We start from the raw sequence: 21044 nt of genomic DNA, 5'->3' as shown, positions 1-21044 counted from the left end.
TCCAAACGATGAGCACGGAATATTTTTCCATCTCTTTGTGTCTTCCACAATTTCATTCAGAAGTGTTCTGTAATTTTTAGGGTATAGATCCTTTACCTCTTTGATGAGGTTTATTCCTAGGTATCTTATGCATTTGAGTGTAATTGTAAATGGGACTGACTCCTTAATTTCTCTTTCTTCAGTCTCATTGTTAGGGTATAGAAATGCCACTGACTTCTGGGCATTGATTTTGTATCCTGCCACACTGCCAAATAGCTATATGAGTTCTAGCAATCTTGGGGTGGAGGCTTTTGGGTTTTCTATGTAGAGTATCATGTCATTGGCGAAGAGGGAGAGTTTGACTTCTTTGCCAATTCGAATGCCTTTAATGTCTTTTTGTTGTCTGATTACTGAGGCTAGGACTTCCAGTACTATGTTGAATAGCAGTGGTGAGAGTGGACATCCCTGTCTTGTTCCTGATCTTAGGGGAAAGGCTCCCAGTGATTCCCCATTGAGAATGATATTTGCTGTGGGCTTTTCGTAGATGCCTTTTAAGATGTCAAGGAATGTTCCCTCTAACCCTACACTCTGAAGAGTTTTGATCAGGAATGGATGCTGTATTTTGTCAAATGCTTTCTCTGCATCTAATGAGAGGATCATATGGTTCTTGGTTTTTCTCTTGCTCATATGATGAATCACACAGATTGTTTTACGAGTGTTGAACCAGCCTTGTGTCCCGGGGATAAATCCTACTTGGTCATGGTGAATAATTTTCTTAATGTATTGTTGGATCCTATTGGTTAGTTTCTTGTTGAGAATTTTTCCATCCATGTTCATCAGGGATATTGGTCTATAATTCTCCTTTTTGGTGGGGTCTTTGTCTGGTTTTGTAATTAAGGTGATGCTGGCCTCATAGAACAAGTTTGGAAGTATTCCGTCTCTTTCTATCTTGCCAAACACCTTAGTAGAATAGGTATGGTTTCTTTTTTAAATGTTTGACAGAATTCCCCTGAGAAGCCATCTGGCCCTGGACTGTTGTTTCGGGGGGTTTTTGATGACTGCTGCAATTTCCTCCCTGGTTATTGCCTGTTCAGGTTTTCTATCTCTTCCTGTTCCAGTTTCGGTAGTTTGTGGTTTTCCAGAAATGCGTCCATTTCTTCTAGATTGCCTAATTTATTGGCGTAAATCTGCTCATAATAAGTTTTTAAGATCATTTGTATTTCCTTGGTATTCGTGGTGATCTGTCCTTTCTCATTCATGATTTTATTACTTTGAGTCTTTTCTCTCTTCTTTTTAATAAGGCTGGCTAATGGTTTATCTATCTTATTAATTCTTTCAAAGAACTAACTCCTGGTTTTGTTGAACTGTTCCACAGTTCTTCTGGTCTGTATTTCATTGAGTTCTGCTCAAATATTTATTAACTCTCTTCTTATGCTGGGTGTAAGATCTATTTGCTGTTTTTTCTCCAGCTCCTTTAGGTGCAAGGTTAGCCTGTGTATTGGAGTTCTTTTAGTTTTTCGATGAATGCTTGTATTGCGATCTATTTCACCCTCAGGACTGCTTTTGCTGCATCCCAAAGATTCTGAACAGTTGTATCTTTATTCTCATTAGTTTCCATGAATCTTTTTAATTCTTCTCTAATTTCCTGGTTGACCCTGTCATCTTTTAGCAGGATGGTCCTTAACCTCCACGTGCTTGAAATCCTTCCAAACTTCTTCTTGTAATTTAGTTCTAATTTCAAAGCTTTATGGCCTGAGAATATGCAGGGGATGATCCCAATCTTTTGGTATCAATTAAGACCTGATTTGTGTCCCAGTATGTGGTCTATTCTGGAGAAAGTTCCATGTGCACTTGAGAAGAATGTGTATTCAGTTGCGTTTGGATGTAAAGTTCTGTAAATATCTGTGAAATCTGTCTGGTCCAGTGTATGACTGAAAGCTCTTATTTCTTTGGAGGTGTTTTGCTTAGAAGATCTGTCGATTGCAGAAAGCGCTACATTCAAGTCACCAAGTACATGTGTATTATTATCTAAGAATGTCTTAACTTTCGCTATTAATTGACTGATATACTTGGCAGCTCCAACATTCAAGGCATAAATATTGATGATTGTTAGGTCCTATTGTTGGATAGATCCTTTAGGTATGATATGGTGCCCCTCTTCATGTCTCAGTACAGTCTTCGGGATAAACTTTAATTTATCTGATATAAGGAAGGCTACCCTGGCTTTCTTTTGAGGACCATTTGAATGGTAAATGGTTCTCCAACCTTTTATTTTCAGGCTTAGGTTTAAAATGAGTCTCTTGTAGACAGCAAATAGATGGGTCTTGCTTTTTTATCCAGTCTGAAACCCTGCGTCTTTTGATGGGGTCATTAAGCACATTCACGTTCAGAGTTACTATTGAAAGCTATGAGTTTAGTGTCATCATGATACCTATTCAGTCCCTGTTTTTGTGGATTGTTCCCTTGGACTTTTTCTGTTACAGAATCCTTCTTAATATTTCTTGCAGAGCTGGCTTGGTGGTCACATATTCTTTCAGTTTCTGCCTATCTTGGAAGCTCTTTATCTCTTCTATTCTGAATGAGAGCCTTGCTGGATAAAGTATTCTTGGCTACAGGTTCTTCTCATTTAGGACCCTGACTATATCCTGCCAGCCCTTTTTGGCCTGCCAGGTCTCTGTGGAGAGGTCTGCTGTTAATCTAATATTTCTCCCCATAAGAGTTAGAGATTTCTTGTCTCTTGCTGCCTTAAGGATCCTCTTTTTATCTTTGGAATTTGCAAGTTTCACTATTAAATGTCGAGGTGTTGAGTGTTTTTTATTGATTTTATGGGGGGAATCTATTTCCTGGATCTGAATGCCTGCCTGTTTCCCTCCCCAAAGTAGGGAAGTCTTAGCTATGACTTGTTTAAATACATTTTCTGGCCCTCTGTCTTTCTTGGTGATTCTGGAACACCAATTATATGTAGATTCTTCCTTCTGAGACTATTATTTATTTCCCTAAGCCTTTCCTCATGAGCTCTTAGTAGTTTTTCTCTTTTTTCCTCTGCTTCCTTCCTTTCCATCAACTTGTCTTCTATGTCGCTCACTCTTTCTTCCACCTCATTAACCCTATTCGTTAGGACATTCAGTTTGGATTGCATCTCATTTAATCTATTTTTAATTTTGGCCTGATTAGATCTAATTTCTGCAGTAACAAAGTCTCTAGAGTCCTTTATGCTTTTTTCCAGAGCCACCAGTAGCTTTATAATTGTGCTTCTGAATTGGCTTTCTGACATCGAATCATATTCTGTAGCTCTATGGCAAAGAGTACTGTTTCCAGTTCTTTCTTTTGTGGTGAATTCTTCCTTCTAGTCATTTTGCTCAGTGCAGACTGGCTGTATGAGTGAGCTGAGTCAAGAAAATCAACCATGACCTAAGTAAATTTCACCCTAGATGATTCTAACGAGGTCAGAGACCCGAAAAAGAAAACAAAGACCGGAACCAAATAAAACAAAAGGACCACTAAGGTGAAAAAGAAATTTTAAAACAATGTAGTAAAAAACAATATGCCAAAAATCCCAAAGAACAGAAAAAAAAAAAAAGAAAATTAAAAAGGAAAAAGAGAGAAAGAAAAATAAAGAGAATAAAAAACGAAGGGGGGGTACTGGGAATTTGTGGTATTTAAGTTGTAGTGGACGGAGAATGTAGTCTACTGAGGTGATCCTCTTGGTTCTGAGTGTATTAAGTTCTGTATGTCCAAAGATGTTCAGTCCCAAATTTGTATAAACCAGCAATACTTGTAGAAAGGCCCAACACTGACCACCAACACAGAAACAATATATGTGAGAGGGGCAGAAGAGGAATTAAGAGAGAATATAATCTCACAGAATGAACCAGCACGGTATTCCACTTGGTTCTGGGTGCATGCTGGTCATGGTTTAGAAGGTATTAACTTCCACTATTGTAGAACAAAATGAGGCAAAGAAAACAAAAAACACAAAACAAAATCGTATCTTGTATATCTCCCAAAATTAAATTGAATATGTTGAAGGGAATCTGGAAGTGAAAAATACATCTAAGACATGTTATTGTAGAAACATGAAAGTCAGAAAGGAAGAAACTTAGAAATGAAAAGATGGTAAAATATTGTAGTTAAGGTAGGAAAAGAGAAAAAATACTGGAAAATTTTATTTAGTCTGATATAAAAACGAGTTCTACTAGAAAAAATAAGGAAAAAAAAAAAAAAAAAGAAGGGTACCCTCTACTTTATATACTATAAATCCCTCGACTTCCCCAGGAGCTTTCCAGTGCTGCTTGGTCAAGAACGTGCTCTTCCCCAGTCCTTCCAGGTGGTTTTTGAGGTGGGGCCTGCTGTGCTGACTCTCAGGTGTGTGCACCTGGGGCAGATGTCCTGCCTCCAGCTGGGTGCTGGGCTCAGTGGGAGCGGTTTACCTCCTGAGGTCTCTGTTCCCTGGTGGCCCCACCTCTCCCGGGCACAAGGTGACACCGGGAAGAACAATAACACTGGCGGTGGCCAGGTCTCCAGTTCTGGAGTCAGCTCCCCACAGTAACTACCGCAGTCCCAGTCCGCACTGGCCTAGATGCTCCTGGGGCGGGGGGCGGGGGGGAGGCGCTGACCTACACAGCTTGGGGGCTCCTGCTATCCTATGCCCTCCCCAGCAACCTGAGATCTGGGGCCTGTTCTGTTGGGATTGCACTCCTGGGCCGCAGCTCTTGAAAGCAGCAGGGCACAGAACCCTCCGTCCAGAGCTGCCACCTGACCCAATAGCTTTTCCCCGAGGCCCCACCGGCTGCGTACTCCAGCCCTTTACCGAGATTGGCCTCGGTGTGCAGTGCTCTCTATTAGTGACTCTGGGAGAATGGAGGCATCCCTGGCCCTCCTGCGGTTCTGCCCAATTTCCCTGCTGAGGACTTCTCCGTCTGGGAAGAATTTGGTGAGGATTTTTAAGATTCCCGCTTCTCCAGGGCTGGACTTTCCTGTCTCAGTTGTAATCGCCGCCCAGCCTTAGCCCGGCTCCTGGTGGGGCCCCTCCCCGTGATTCTTTTTTTTCCCCCCACCTCCCTACCTTGTTAGAAGCAAATACCCTTTTCTCTGTAGGGTTCCAGCCATTCTCTCTTTAAATCTGAGGTCAAATTCGTAGGTGTTCAGGATGGTTTGAAAGTTATCCAGGTAAGTTGGTGGGGCCAGGTGAGGTGAGGACTCCTACTCTTCCACTATCTTGCCTCTAAACTGCGTCCAGTCCTTTCTAGAGTCTACTCATTCATAGTCTTCACTAAAACTTAAGCATTTCAATTTAAAATTCAATCATATAGATCTTTTTTCCTTTTATTTAGCTAACTTTAGCAAAGTCAACCCTTTTCCAATAAAAAACAAACTGAAACATTTAGGGCTACTAAAGTTCTTAGAACTATAAAAAAGAGAACAGATTTTACTCTAAATCTCTTTTCATATTAATTCTGTAGTATCATAGTATCACTTCTTAGACACTATAGGTCTACTAATGGTTTAAAGATTATGAGGATGGCAGAACTTACCAATACCTTAAATTACATAGAACTGATTCCCAAAATGAGCCTATCCTACTACAAGAAAATGATGCCAACATCTGAGAATACACAGTACCTTTCCAGCTGATATGAGGCCCCAGTTTTCTGTTTTGATCTTGTTCTTCTAACGGTGTCCTGTCCACCTGAATCCCAGAGTCTTCTCTACTTAATGGCTGTTGATCATCTTCGTCTTCACTTTCTTCAGACCAATTCTGATACAAAATGGAAATATATTTTACCCTTATGAGTGTACGGTGACTAGAACTATTTAGATGAAAAGATTATCTGTCTCTGTATCTCTCATAAATAAATAAAATCTTAAAAAAAAAAAAAAGGATGCCTGGGTGGCTCACTGGTTGAGCATCTGCCTTCGGCTCAGGGCGTGATCCTGGGGTCCTGGGATCGAGTCCCACATCGGGCTCCCTGCATGGAGCCTGCTCCTCTCTCTGCCTGTGTCTCTGCCTCTCTGTGTCTCTCATGAATAAATAAAATCTTAAAAAAAAAAAAATAAGAAAAGATTAAGAAAACTTCCAAAGAAGAGCAAAAAGTATATCTAATGACACTTTTTTCTAAATGTCTTCAAAGTTACTAGTTACTATTATAACATGAAATTATTTTTGATGGCAAAACCCCCAAGATTCACAGCTCTATAAAGGATACTTAACATTCATTCTATTCAACTTCCTAGTACTATTGACTCACTGCAAAATCTCAATAAATCTTTGAATATAAACTAATCTCATTTAGTGAACAGTGTTCTTGTTTTGGTTAAGTTACTCTAAGGTGAAAGGAATCATAAAAAACGTATCACTTGACATATATGCATATTTTCAATAGTAAAACTATTGCCACTTACTGGTGTGTCTACATTTGGACCAAGGTCAATTTCTTCACCTTCCATCAAGTATTTTCCCCAGTCAAAATCATCTTTCTTTTCTAAAATGTAACAGAAGAATTTAATCAGCTTTATCAAAATTATGTGGGAGAAATCCCCAAAACTATAAGAAAAAAGTCTAACAAAACTCAAAATAAAATGCACTCAGGTGGGACGCCTGGGTGGCTCAGCGGTGTAGCATCTGCCTTCAGCTCAGAGTGTGATCCCAGGTCATGGGATTGAGTCCCACATCAGGCTCCCTGCATGGAGCCTCCTTCTCCCTTGCCTGTGTGTCTCTGCCTCTCTCTGTCTCTCATGAATAAATAAATGAGCTCTTAAAAAAATAATAATAAAATGCACTCAGGAGATGGAAATTCAAAAATACTGAAACACTCAATTAATTGATATTCTAACACATTTTAAAATTTAACTTATTGTCAAAAGTGACTTTTCTCTTTAAATAATTGAAAGTTAACTAAGAATTTAAATTTTAACAGAGGATTTGCAATTGCAATTGTTTTCAAACCAACAGAAATGTTTTAGTCTCATAGATTTTTACAACTTTTTAAAAATCTCAATGTCACCAATCTTGCTTTTGTTATATATTAAACATTTGGCAACGTACCCACTTCTTTATCTCTTGGTGTTTCCACATAATTGCTGTTTGAAGGTGAATCAGATAGACACAGAAGAAGTGACAGTATGGAATAATGTGCATCTGTCTTGAAAACAAAATATAAATATTATCAATCACTGAGGTTGGTGAGAACTTTCAAAACTAGTTTAAGAAAAGAAAACCCCATGTCAGTTATGTCCCCAATATTTTTTCTAGTTTTAGAAAACATAAATCATATCTAAATATATTCTAATCTCGAAGTCTCTTTTATAGTTCAAATGTGTACGTATAAAGAACTTGTCAAAAATGCATTACCTGAATCATAATGAGGAATTGTCAAAAATACCAAAACTGAGGACAAGTCACCAAATAATTGGCCTGTGCTCTTAAAATATGTCAAGATCAAGGGGGGAGGTTGGGGAGAAGCTGAGGAAGTATTCCAGATTAAAAGAGACTGATTAGTGAACCTGAGCAAAGGATACACTGGAGTTTACTTACTATTCTTCAACTTCTCTTTAAGTTTTTTTTCTTTTTTTAATTATATTTAAAAGACCATATTTGTGGTGCCTGGATGGCTTAGTTGGATAAGCATCTGACTCTTAATTTTGGCTCAGGTCATGATCTCAGGGTTGTGGAATCAAGCCCTGTATCTGGATCCACATTTGGTACAGAGTCTGCTTGTTCCCCTTGGTCTGCTCTTCTCCCTACTTACACTGTCTCTAAAATAAACACATAAAAATAAAATCTTAAAAAACAAAATAAAACAAAACCATGTTTAAAAGTTACCAAAAAATAAAAACACCCCAAATGGGCTGTCATAAACTATGCTGGAAAGAAGAGATGGGTTAAATTCAAGGAGGTAAGTGTCTGATGCTGAAAGACCAGGTGAACTCTTCCTATTCTGCTCTTTTTTTTTTTTTTTCTTTTTCCTATTCTATGTTGTATTCAAGTCTTCTTCCACACTTACAATAGGGTTACATCCCAAGAAAGTCATTGTAAGTTGAAAATATTTTAAGTCCAAAATGTACTTAATATATCTAACTTACTGAACATCATAGCTTGGCCTACACTATTTTTAAGTAATCTCTACACCCAACATGAGACTTGGATGCAGAACCCCAAGATCAAAAGTCCCATACTCTACCAACAGAGCCAGCCAGGCACCCTTGGCCTATTCTATCATAAACATGCTCATAACACTTATATTAGCCTACTTTTGGGCAAAATCATCTAACACAATGCTTATTTAATAATAAAGTACTGAATATCTCATGTAACTTATTGAATACTGTACTGAAGGTGAAAAACAGAATGGTTGTATAGGTATAAAATGGCTATTAAGTGTATTGGTCATTTACCCTCATGAACACCTGGGTGACTGGGGGCTGTGGCTTGTTATCACTGTCCAGCATTACAAGAGTCCTGGGATCCAGCCCCATGTCAGGCTCCTTGCTTAGTGGGGAGTTTGCTTGTCCCTTTCTCTCTCCTCCTGCATATCACTAACCTGAGAAATGATCAAAATTCAAAATCTGAATTTCTACGGAATGTGAATTGCCTGTATACCACTGAAAGTCAGGGACCATCTGTACCACCTTATATAAGTATCCATAATGTTTATCATAATTAAATAACTATTAAAAAACTATCTGAAAAGATAAATAAATAAAAAATAAAAAACTATCTGGGCAGTGATTATCATGTCCTGTTTATTCTGTATTCCTATCACCTTGTATGATGCCAGGGACACACTAAACACTTGCTAAACTTTCCTAGGAATGTTTAGGAAATATATCACTAATAAGAGTGCAAGGAGTTGCCCTTTTCTTATAATTTCTCACCTGCTTAGATGACTGAAATTTAAAGTTCTTTAACAAAGAACTTTTATTCCACAGAGAAAAGTGGAATAAAAAGTGAAAAGAGAGGGGAGGGTGCAAGATGGTGGAAGAGTAGGGGTCCCCAAGTCACCGGTCCGGATCAATTTACCTAGATAACTTTCAAATCATCCTGAAAGCCAATGAATTTGGTCTGAGATTTAAAGAGAGAACAGCTGGAATGCTACAGTGAGAAGAGTTTGCACTCCTATCAAGGTAGGAAGATGGAAAAAAATAAGTTAATTAATTAAAGAGCATCCAAGGGGGAGGGGCCCGGCGAGGAGCCGGGCTAAGGCCGCACTGCGAGTGCTCCCACAGGACAGGAAAGCCCAGGCCCGGAGAAGCAAGAGCTTTACCAACCTTCCTGGGTGGAAAGGTGCTCCCAGGGAGTTGGAGCAGGATCCCAGGAGGGGCGGGGGTGCCCTCAGGCTCCCAGGGGCACTAATAGAGGACCTGCGCCCTCGGGGAGAGTGGACAACACACCGTAGGTCAAGCTCCCTAAAGGGCTGCAGTGCACGCCTGCGGGGGGGGCGGGGGAGGGGGGGTGCTGAGAGCGTGATTCCAGTGGCGCAGGCCCAGGAGCCCAGGGCACTGGGGGACACAGCCCAAGATAAGGTGCTCCAACCTGCAGAGGCCGGGAGGGCCCAGGACAGCAAGGATGCTCCTGCCACCAAGCGGCCTAAGCTGTGTAAATCAGTGGCCCTCACCCCCGGAGCATCCAGGCCCCTGCAGACTGAGAGCTGTGGTAGTTACTGCAGGATCTGACTCCAGGGCTGGAGAGCTGGCCACCGCCACTGTTGTTGTTCCTCCTGGGGCCTCACAAGATAAACAACTCCTACTGAGCCCTGCACCAGGCAGGAACTGAGCAGCTCTCCCAGGTGCTCATACCTGAGAATCAGTACAGCAGGCCCCTCCCCAGGAAGACCAGCTAGACGTACAGGGGAAAAGCAAGTTGTTGACCAAGCAGCACTGGAAAATTCCAGGGGAAGTCGAGGGATTACAGTATATAGAATAAGAGGATACTCCCCCTTGTTTTTTGTTTTCTGTTTGCTTCCCATACTTTTACTTTTTTTTTTTTTCTCTCTTCTCTCTTTTTCTCCTTCTTCTAGTACAACTTGTTTTTGGCCACTCTGCACTGAGCAAAATGACTAGAAGGAACACCTCACCTCAAAAGAAAGAATCACAAAATCCTCTCTCCCACAGATTTACAAAATTTGGATTAGAATTCAATGTCAGAAAGCCAATTCAGAAGCACTATTATACAGCTACCGGTGGCTCTAGAAAAAAGCATAAAGGACTCAAGAGACTTCATGACTACAGATTTTAGATCCAATCAGGCAGAAATTAAAAATCAATTGAATGAGATGCAATCCAAACTAGAAAACCTAACGATGAGGGTTAACGAGGTGGAAGAACTAGTGAATGACATAGAAGACAAGTTGATGGCAAAGAGGGAAACTGAGAAAAAAGAGACAAACAATTAAAAGACCATGAAGATAGATAAAGGGAAATAAATGACAGCCTCAGAAGGAAAAATCTACGTTTAATTGGGCTTCCCGGGGGCACCGAAAGGGCCAGAGGTCCAGAATATGTATTTGAACAAATCCTAGCTGAGAACTTTCCTAACCTGGGAAGGGAAACAGGCATTCAGATCCAGGAAATAGAGAGATCCCCCTCTAAAATCAATAAAAACCACTCAACACCTCGACATTTAATAGGGAAACTTGCAATTTCCAAAGATAAAGAGAAGGTCCTTAAGCAGCAAGAGACAAGAAATCTCTAACTCTTATGGGAAGAACTATTAGATTAACAGCAGACCTCTCCACAGAGACCTGGCAGGCCAGAAAGGGCTGGCAGGATATAGTCAGGATCCTAAATGAGAAGAACCTGTAGCCAAGAATACTTTATCCAGCAAGGCTCTCATTCAGAATAGAAGAGATAAAGAGCTTCCAAGATAGGCAGAAACTGAAAGAATATGTGACCACCAAGCCAGCTCTGCAAGAAATATTAAGGAGGATTCTGTAACAGAAAGAAGAAGTCCAAGGGAACAATCCACAAAAACAGGGACTGAATAGGTATCATGATGACACTAAACTCATAGCTTTCAATAGTAACTCTGAACGTGAATGTGCTTAATGACCCCATCAAAAGGCGCAGGGTTTCAGACTGGATAAAAAAGCAAGACCCATCTATTTGCTGTCTACAAGAGACTCATTATAGGCCTAAGACACCTACAGCCTGAAAATGAAAGGCTGGAGAACAATTTACCATTCAAATGGTCCTCAAAAGAAAGCAGGGTTAGCCTTCCTTATATCAGATAAATTAAAGTTTGTCCCAAAGGCTGTAGTAGGAGATAAAGAGGGACACTATATCATACTTAAAGGATCTATTCAACAAGAGAACCTAACAATCATCATTATTTATGCCCCGAATGTGGGAGCTGCCAACTTTATCAATCAATTAATAGCCACATTAAGACATACTTAGATAATAATACCCTTATACTTGGTGACTTCAATGTAGCGCTTTCTACACTCGATAGGTCTTCTAAACACAACACCTCCAAAGAAATAAGAGCTTTCAGTGATACACTGGACCAGACAGATTTCACAGATATTTACAGAACTTTACATCCAAACGCAACTGAATACACATTCTTCTCAAGTGCACATGGAACTTTCTCCAGAGAAGACCACATACTGGGTCACAAATCAGGTCTGAACTGATACCAAAAGATTGGGATCGTCCCCTGCATATTTTCAGACCATAATGCTTTGAAATTAGAACAAAATCACAAGAAGAAGCTTGGAAGAATTTCAAACATGTGGAGGTAAAGGACCATCCTGCTAAAAGATGACAGGGTCAACCATGAAATTAGAGAAGAATTAAAAAGATTCATGGAAACTAATGAGAATGAAGATACAACTGTTCAAAATCTTTGAGATACAGCAAAAGCAGTTCTGAGGGGGAAATACATCTCAATACAAGCATCCATCCAAAAATTGGAAAGAACTCAAATACAAAAGCTAACCTTGCACCTAAAGGAGCTGGAGAAAAAACAGCAAATAAATCCTAACCCAGCAGAAGAAGAGAGTTAATAAAGATTTGAGTAGAACTCAATGAAATACAGACCAGAAGAACTTGGAACAGATCAACAAAAGCAGGAGATCAACAAAACCAGGAAAGAATTAATAAGATAGATAAACCATTAGCCAGCATTATTAAAAAGAAGAGAGAAAAGACTCAAATTAATAAAATCGTGAAGGAGAAAGATCACCACCAATACCAAGGAAACACAAATGATCTTAAAACCTTATTATGAGCAGAGCAGCTTTACGCCAAAAAATTAGGCAGTCTAGAAGAAATGGATGCATTTCTGGAAAACCACAAACTACCAAAACTAGAACAGGAAGAAAGAGAAAATCTGAACAGGCCAATACCAGGGAGGAAATTGAAGCAGTCATCAAAAACCTCCCAAGACACAATTGTCCAAGGCCAGACGCCTTGCCAGGGGAATTCTATCAAAGGTTTAAAGAAGAAACCATACCAATTCTACTAAAGCTGTTCGGCAAGACAGAAAGAGACGGAATACTTCCAAACTCGTTCTATGAGGCCAGTATCACCTTAATTCCAAAACCAGACAACAACCCCACCAAAAGGAGAATTACAGACCAACATCCCTGATGAACCTGGATGCAAAAATTCTCAACAAGATACTAGCCAGTAGGATCCAAAAATACATTAAGAAGACTATTCACCATGACCAAGTGGGATTTATCCCCAGGATGCAAGCTGGTTCAACACTCGGTAAAGCAATCAATGTGATTGATCATATCAGCAAGAGAAAAAACAAGAACCATATGATCCTCTCATTCGATGCAGAGAAAGCATTTGACAAAATACAGCATCCATTCCTGATCAAAACTCTTCAGAGTGTAGGGATAGTGGGAACTTTCCTCAGCATCTTAAAAGCCATCTACGAAAAGCCCACAGCAAATATCATTCTCAATGGGGGAAACACTGGGAGCCTTTCCCGTAAGATCAGGAACAAGACAGGGATGTCCACCTTCACCCCTCTATTCAACATAGTTCTAGAAGCCCTAGCCTCAGCAATCAGGCAACAAAAAGACATTAAAGGCATTCAAATTGGCAAAGAAGAAACCAAGCTCTCCCTCTTCCCTGATGACATGATACTGTATATAGAAAACCCAAAAGACTCCACCCCAAGATTGCTAGAACTCATATAGCAATTCGGCAGTGTGGCAGGATACAAAATCAATGCCCAAAAGTCAGTGGCATTTCTATACACTAACAATGAGACTGAAGAAAGAGGAATTAAGGAGTCAATCCCGTTTACAATTGCACCCAAAAGCATAAGATACCTAGGAATAAACCTAACCAAAGAGGTAAAGGATCTATACCCTAAAACCTACAGAAAACTTCTGAAAGAAATTGAGGAAGACACAAAGAGATGGAAAAATATTCCATGCTCATGGATTGGAAGAATGAATATGGTGAAAACGTCAATGCTACCCAGGGCAATTTACACATTTAATGCAATCCCTATCAAAATACCATGGACTTTCTTCAGAGAGTTAAAACAAATCATCTTAAGATTCGTGCGGAATCAGAGAAGATCCCGAATAATCAGGGGAATATTAAAAAAGAAACCATATCTGGGGGCATCACAATGCCAGATTTATTTCAGGTTGTACTACAAAGCTTGGTCAACAAGACAGTGTGGTACTGGCACAAAAACAGACACATAGATCAATGGAACAGAACAGAGAATCCAGAAGTGGACCCTTAACTTTATGTTCAACTAATGTTCGACAAAGCCTTTCCTGCTATCCACTGGAAAAAAGACGGTCTCTTCAAAAAATGGTGCTGGGAAAATTGGACATCCACATACAGAAGAATGAAACTGGACCATTCTCTTACATCATACACAAAGATAAACTCAAAATGGATGAAAGACTTAAATGTGAGACAAGATTCCATCAAAATCCTAGAGAACACAGGCCACATCCTTTTTGAACTTGGCCACAGTAACTTCTTGCAAGATACAACCATGAAGGCTAGAGAAACAAAAGCAAAAATGAATTATTGGGACTTCAAGATAAGAGGCTTCTGTACAGCACAAGAAACAGTCAACAAAACAAAAAGACAACCTACAGAATGGGAGAAGATATTTGCAAATGATTTATCAGAAAAAGGGCTAGTTTCCAAGAACTATAAACAACTTATTCAACTCAACAGTAAAGAAACAAACAATCCAATCCTGAAATGGGCAAAAGACATGAACAGAAAACTCACAGACGAAGACATAGACATGGCCAACAAGCACATGAGAAAATGCTCCGCATCACTTGCCCTCTGGGAAATACAAATGAAAACCATAATGAGATTCCACCTCACACCAGTGAGAATGGGGCAAAGTAACAAGGCAGGAAACCACAAATGTTGGAGAGGATGTGGAGAAAGGGGAACCGTCTTGCACTGTTGGTGGGAATGTGAACTGGTGCAGCCACTCTGGAAAACTGTGTGGAGGTTCCTCGAAGAGTTAAAAATAGATCTGCCCTAAGACCCAGCAATTGCACTGCTAGGGAATGACCCCAAAGATACAGATGCCGTGAAATTCCGGAACACCTGCACCCCGATGTTTATAGCAGGAATGTCCACAATAGCCAAACTGTGGAAGGAGCTTCAGTGTCCATCAAAAGATGAATGGATAAAGAAGCTGTGGTCTATGTATACGATGGAATATTACTCAGCCATTAGAAACGACAAATACCCACCATTTGCTTTGACATGGATCGAACTGGAGGGTATTATGCTGAGTGAATGAAGTCAATCAGAGAATGGCAAACATTATATGGTCTCATTCATTTGGGGAATATAAAAAATAGGGAATGGGAATAAAGGGGAAAGGAGAAAAAATGAATGGGAAATATCAGAGAGGGAGACAGAACATGAGAGACTCCTAACTCTGGGAAAGGAACTATGGGGGTTGGAAGGGGAGGTGGGCGGGGGGTGAGGGTGACTCTGTGACGGGCTCTGAGGGGGGGCAGTTGATGGGATGAGCGCTGAGTGTTATTCTATATGTTGGCAAAATGAACACCAATAAAAAAATAAATTTTTATATAAAAAATAGTGAAGGTAATAAAGGGGAAAGGAGATAAAATGAGTGGGAAATATCAGAGAGGGAGATAGTGCAGGAGAGACTTCTAACTCTGGGAAACGAACAAGGGGTGGTAAAGGGAGGTGGGCGAAGTGTGGGGGTGACTGGGTGACGGGCAGTGAGGGGGGCACTTGATGGGATGATCACTGGGTGTTATGCTGTATATTGGCAAATTGAACTCCAATAATAACTAACTAAATAAATAAATAAAAGTGTAAAAATAAATTTAAAAAGTGGAAAGAAAAATGAAGTCTAAAATATAAATACTTAAAGAAAATATCTCTCAGTATAGAAACCTATTATGTTCAGTAAGAATTGGAAGTATCAGATTATTATCTATTTTGGATTCTGTGTACCTGAATGAGGTGAAAGGTGAATGACGAATAAAGTGTGTACAGGGAAAGGGCACACAATGCACCTTTGCAGACCTCCCTACCTGGCCAAGGTTTATAACTATTGCCCTGTAGCACTGTAGGGATGCACAAAAGCAGCTCTTGGTCATGGGAGGAGGACATGAATGATGCCATTTCCCCACTCCTATACCTTATTCATTTTTTGAGTAACTTCTATAAAGGAGCTTGAGCCTGAGACACTCATCAATTGGGTTATCACTGAACTACAAATCAGCACTAATGGTTTAAACACAGCCTACCAACCAGCTATATACATCATGCTTTGACCAAAATTACTAATTGTAGTAAAGAAAAAGAACACTGCTTAGAGTTAGGATTCTGGCACTTACATTTAGAAGATATGAACAATTTTACTTAACGTTAAAAATATAAGTAGGGATGCCTGGGTAGCTCACTAGTTGAGTGTCTGCTTTTGGCTCAGGGCGTGATCCCAGGATCCTGGGATTAAGTCCCGCATCAGGCTCCCCACAGGAAGCCTGCTTCTCCATCTGACTATGTCTCTGCCTCTTTGTAGCTCTCATGAATAAATAAATAAAATCTTTTAAAAAAATATATGTTAATTTGATTTTTTATGTCATCTTTTCACATAATTTTTATTTATGTTCAATTTAGTTAACATATAGTGTACTATTAGTTTCAGGGGGTAGAATTTAGTGATTTATTAGTCGCATGTAACACTCAGTGCTCATTATATCACGTGCCCATCACCAAGTTACCTCATCCCCCCACCCATCTCCCCGCCAGCAGCCCTTGGTTTGTTCCCTATAGTTAAGAGTCTTTTATGGTTTATCTCCCTTTCCACTTTTATCTTATTTTACTTTTCCTTCCCTTCTCTTATTTTCACGTTTTCTCTTTCTCTTACTGACTTATTTTGCTTAGCATAATACCCTGTAGTTCCATCCACATCATTACAAGATTTCATTCTTTTTTGATGGTTGAATGATAATCCATTGTATATATACCACATCTTCTATATCTACTCACCTGTCAATGGACATCTGGGCTTTTTCCACAGTATGGCTATTGTGGACATTGCTGCTATTAACAGTGGGGTGCAGGTGCCCCTTCAGATCACTATGTTTGTATCCTTTGGATAAATACCTAGTAGTACACTTGCTAGGTTGTATAGTAATTCTATTTTTAAGTTTTTGAAGAATTTTCATTCTGTTTTCCCTAGTGGCTGCACCAGTTTCCTTTGTTGTTGTTGTTGAAGTAGGCTCCATGCCTGGGGCACCTGGTTGGCTCAGTCAGTTAAGCATGACTTCAGCTCAGGTCATGATTCCAAAGTCCTGGGATTGAGCCCCATATCAGGCTCCTTGCTTGTGTAGAGTCTGCTTGTCCCTTTCTCCCCCTACCCATACTCCTGCGGTCTCTCTCTCTCTCTAAAATAAATAAAATCTTAAAAAAATAAAAAGTAGGCTCCATGCCTAGTGTGGAGCCCAACACAGGGCCTGAACCCATGACCCTGAGATCAAGATCTGAGCTGAGATTAAGAGTTGGATGCTTAGGGCAGCCCCAGTGGCTTAGTGGTTTAGCACCGCCTTCCGCCCAGAGCGTGATCCTGGAGACCCGGGATCGAGACCCACATCAGGCACCCTGCATGGAGCCTACTTCTCCCTCTGCCTATTTCTCTTTCTCTCCCTTAAAAAAAAAAAAAAAAAAGAGTCGGATGCTTAATTGACTGAGTCACCGAGGTGCCCTGCCATTGGATCTAGATTATTAAATTCTACAGTCTATACAAGAAGCTATATAAAAAAAAAATCAAGAAAAGATCTAAAAAAAGATTTACTTACTTCCTCTCTTTCAAAATGGTCCTTTCGGGAATAATATACAGAAGTGTGTTTTTAATCCTTAGGGCATGGATTCAAAGTACTGTGGAGCTCTCGTTTCCAGAAATACTTTTTATAGCCTTTCCTTAAATTGATAGTTTCAAAAATTATCTAAAATTCTCTTCCTTATGAGGAAGGAAGCTCTCTTCCTTACCACTTCCCACAGTGTAGATAAAGAGGAAGCCTAACAATTACAGAATATCTCGTAGTGCTTATTGTGAGGGTGAATTAATATATATGTGAAATAAAGGATATACTCAGGAAGCCTGAGTTGCCCAAACTCTAATCATCTCAGACTGGCCCTTTACTAGCTCCTGAGAGAATCTCTGAGCCCTTGGAATATCCTGCTAAGATAGTGTTTCTGTATGCTTTGGGTCATGCAGTATCAGTTTGATTCCTTTGGTCATGTAGTATCAGTTTGATTAGTTAGTTTATGCTAACAATGTGACTTATGGTGAATGCATTTTCTTATGCCTGAGGTCCTTAGTTTGACCTCAGAGGGACTGGAGACTGAAGAACTATGGTCAAGCACATGTGTACTGCACATCCATGTGACTGACCCCCAACTAAATGCTAGACACCAAGGCTCAGGTGAACTTCCTTGGTTTGCAAACACTTTGCATATGTTGTCATACATTGCCACTGTTAGAATTAAGTGCACTCTCATACAATTCCAATAGGAAGGCACACCTGGTTTCTTCTGAACGTTATTCAATGTATCTTTTCCCTCTGTTCATTTTAAATCTGTATCCTTTTACTATAATAAACCTAACAGTGAGGATAGCAGTGTTTTAAAAGTTCTGTGAATCCCTCTAGTGAATCATCAAGTCTATAGGTGATCTTAGAGACCCTCAGCTGAATATATGAATGTGCTTAGAACAGCACCTGGTATCTAATTAGCAATACATAAGTAGCTATTATTACCTAGTGCTGAAAAGCCATTTAAAAGTTTTAAGACAGCCAGACAGTGCTACTATTTGTGCCAGTCGATTTCAATTTCCATAGTAGGTTCAGCTTAGAAGACAAACAAGAACATGCCTTTTCACTGATCACAAGCCTGAGGCACACTGGATTTGATGACAATGCTTAAGTCAATTTCCAGAAGGTTCTGCTCCAATTAGCAGATGATTATAAAACAGAATGTTCAAACAGTAACAGAAACAAGCTGATGATAATAGATTGGAAACAATAAAATATACATGAAATGTCACAATATAAGGCTTACCTTTATTTCCTTTATGCTCAGTAGTGATGCATTTAGAAACTCTTCAGTTAATCTCTTCCAACTAGCAGCTTTGCTGAGATCAGAATGAATGATGAATTTTTCATATATTCTAAAATATAAAGAATAAACTGATAGTTACAATAAAAATATCTACAAGAATATACATAAATTTCTGAATATGTACATATATACACACACATATATGAAACTAACTTACCCTTCTATTGTCTTTTCTACTTTGTGGCTGTTAACATCCAAGAAACGATGAAATCTAAAAGATAAAATGCAATTCTTATATGAATCTTGCCATATACCTAAAGAGACTAGTTTCAGAGCCCTCCATAGCCCTACAGATACCCTATATTCAGCAATATATTTCCAGGACTGCATCCCTGTCAGGTCATCTCTATCATCCAAGCAAATAGCCATTCAGTAGTCTAAGGAGGCTGCTCAAGCACAGGTCAGCCTTAGCCTCTTTTGTCCTCTGATTCCTTCATCTTCCCATAATGCTCTAGAGCAGGGTTCCTAATCTTTTTATACCATAGTGAATGAAGCCCAGTGAAATTTAGGGATCTCTTCTCTGAATAACGCTTTTAAACCATAAATTGAAATACAAAGAAAACCAAGTATACTGAAATGTGGTTGTGAATTTTCTAATGTTTGTGATATAATAAGAGACCTATTTATTAAAGCATTAAATAACAAGATCTAGCAGTGGATCCATAACTCACATTAAAGAATAAAAAATATTTAGAAAAATCTGCCATAACTTTATGATGTAAACTATGTGATTTCTACCTTTGACATAGTCATAGGTAAACCAGTATTGCTTGTTGCTTTAATTTGTAATTTAAGAAAATGCTACTTTTTAGTTAGAGGTTAGTGTAATTTTTTTTCTTGTCCAAATTCTTAACACCTGAATTCTATCTTCAGGCTCTCAGGTTAAAAACTCCTATCCTACATCATATGTAATTAACTTTTGTCTCTTTTCCTTTAGGATAGAGGCTATGTCTCACTGACCTGAATTTCTAGGGCCTAGAACATGGCCACAATTAAAAAAAAAAAAAAAAAGGCAGCAGACATGAATTATTCATTTTTCTGATAGATTAAAGTATTATAAAATTGTAGAAGAGCTCACTCAACTCTTGTTTTCCATGTTTTAGTGTCAAAGACAACAATTTGTATTTAAAAGAAATAATTTATGGTACTAAATAATATATCTAATTCTAAATGGCTGAGTAGAACACCAGTTTATCTATTACCATTTAGGTGTTGGGGTAAGAAATGAACAAAACAGACCAAGATCCCTACCCTTGTGGAACTTAGATTGTAGCTGAAAGTAAGGTTAGAGGAAAGAAACCGTCAACAACATAAAAGCTATCCAGTGTATTATGCTGTGCATTTTGGGGAGAGAGAAAAAAAAAGAAGACCAAGGTAAGAGAAATCTGGCTTAGCTCAAGGAGAGAGGAATCCGTAAGAACACTTCTGCCTCACAACCTCACTGCCCTGTCCGGTCCGACACAGCCGCCCTTGCAGGCGTGCGCGTACCAGACGACAGGGAAGCAGACGGCCTCAGGGCACCAAGCTGCCCCAGCAAAGGGAGCGCCAGAGCTCCGCCGGGGCGGGGACCGGGCCGCGCGCCCCGGGCACTGCGAGACCCCTTCCTGTCGCCGGCCTCGCCCAGGAGCCGCACCCCATTACCTGAAGTTGGACCAAGCAAAGTGCAGGGCCAGCTGGAAGTTGGGGTCTGCCTCGTCCTGAAGGCCTGCCACATGGCGAACGAGCTGGCGAACGTCGCGCTCCTGCTGTGCGTCCTGCGGGCCCCATGACAGCGCGGGCCGAGACATACCGCGCAGCCCCAGCGGCAACTCGCCCGGGGAGAGTGAGCCTGCTCTCGCGAGAGTTACACCCGCCGAAACACACCGCTCCAACTCCGACCACTGCCCGTCTTCGCGAGGTTGCGCCGACTCTCGCGAGAGTTCACACTCCCGCGGCTTGACGCTCCCGAGAGGCTCAGGATGCTGTCGCGAGAACTCGCACTCCTGCCACCTTGAGATTCAGAGCCGGCGATCCCTGTGTGTTCCAAGTTGGGTTTTCCTTTCCTTCCTGGGTGCTTTTAGGAGCGTCCTCAGAAACTTAGCCTTTATTGTCTATCACATTAATAACCTCTCCCTGGACGCCTGGGTGGCTCAGTGGTTGAGCGTCTGCCCTCAGCTCAGGTGGTGATCCCGCTGTGCTGGGATCCAGTACCGCCTTGGGCTCTCTGCAGGGAGCCTGCTCCTCGCTCTGCCTCTGTCTTTGCCTCTGTCTCTCTGTCTCTCAGGAATAAATAAATAAAATATTTTAAAAAATACTCTTTGCCTAACTTTGGTTGGTGGTTTAACTTCTGATATTTGGAGAGCACTACTTTTCATCCTCTTTGCACCTGCCTTTTCAGGTACCGTTGACCCCTTATTGTCTATCCTTATCCCAGCTTCAGGTTCTCCTAGAGCTGATCTTAATTATCTCTA

General features: G+C 40.3%; 1 protein-coding gene across 5 annotated transcripts in view; it reads right to left on the bottom strand.

Moving 5' to 3' along the window:
* Window positions 1–20494, bottom strand: part of TUBGCP5 (tubulin gamma complex component 5) — a 95527-nt gene extending 75033 nt beyond the window's left edge. For all 5 annotated transcript variants that reach the window (XM_077868086.1, XM_077868077.1, XM_077868091.1 and 2 more), the window contains exons 1-6: window positions 20236–20494; window positions 18752–18805; window positions 18535–18643; window positions 7025–7121; window positions 6382–6461; window positions 5602–5737 (exon numbers count right to left, since the gene is read on the bottom strand). In XM_077868086.1, coding sequence (XP_077724212.1) covers window positions 5602–5737; window positions 6382–6461; window positions 7025–7121; window positions 18535–18643; window positions 18752–18805; window positions 20236–20381 — 622 coding nt within the window. In that variant the 5' untranslated portion in view covers window positions 20382–20494. The remainder of the gene's footprint in view (window positions 1–5601; window positions 5738–6381; window positions 6462–7024; window positions 7122–18534; window positions 18644–18751; window positions 18806–20235) is intronic.
* Window positions 20495–21044: the final 550 nt, after the last annotated feature.

Source organism: Canis aureus, chromosome 2 (genome assembly GCF_053574225.1).
Source record: "Canis aureus isolate CA01 chromosome 2, VMU_Caureus_v.1.0, whole genome shotgun sequence".
Lineage (NCBI taxonomy): Eukaryota > Metazoa > Chordata > Mammalia > Carnivora > Canidae > Canis > Canis aureus.
The sequence above is the reverse complement of the archived record's forward strand: the minus strand, read 5'-3'. Positions and strand labels throughout refer to the sequence as shown.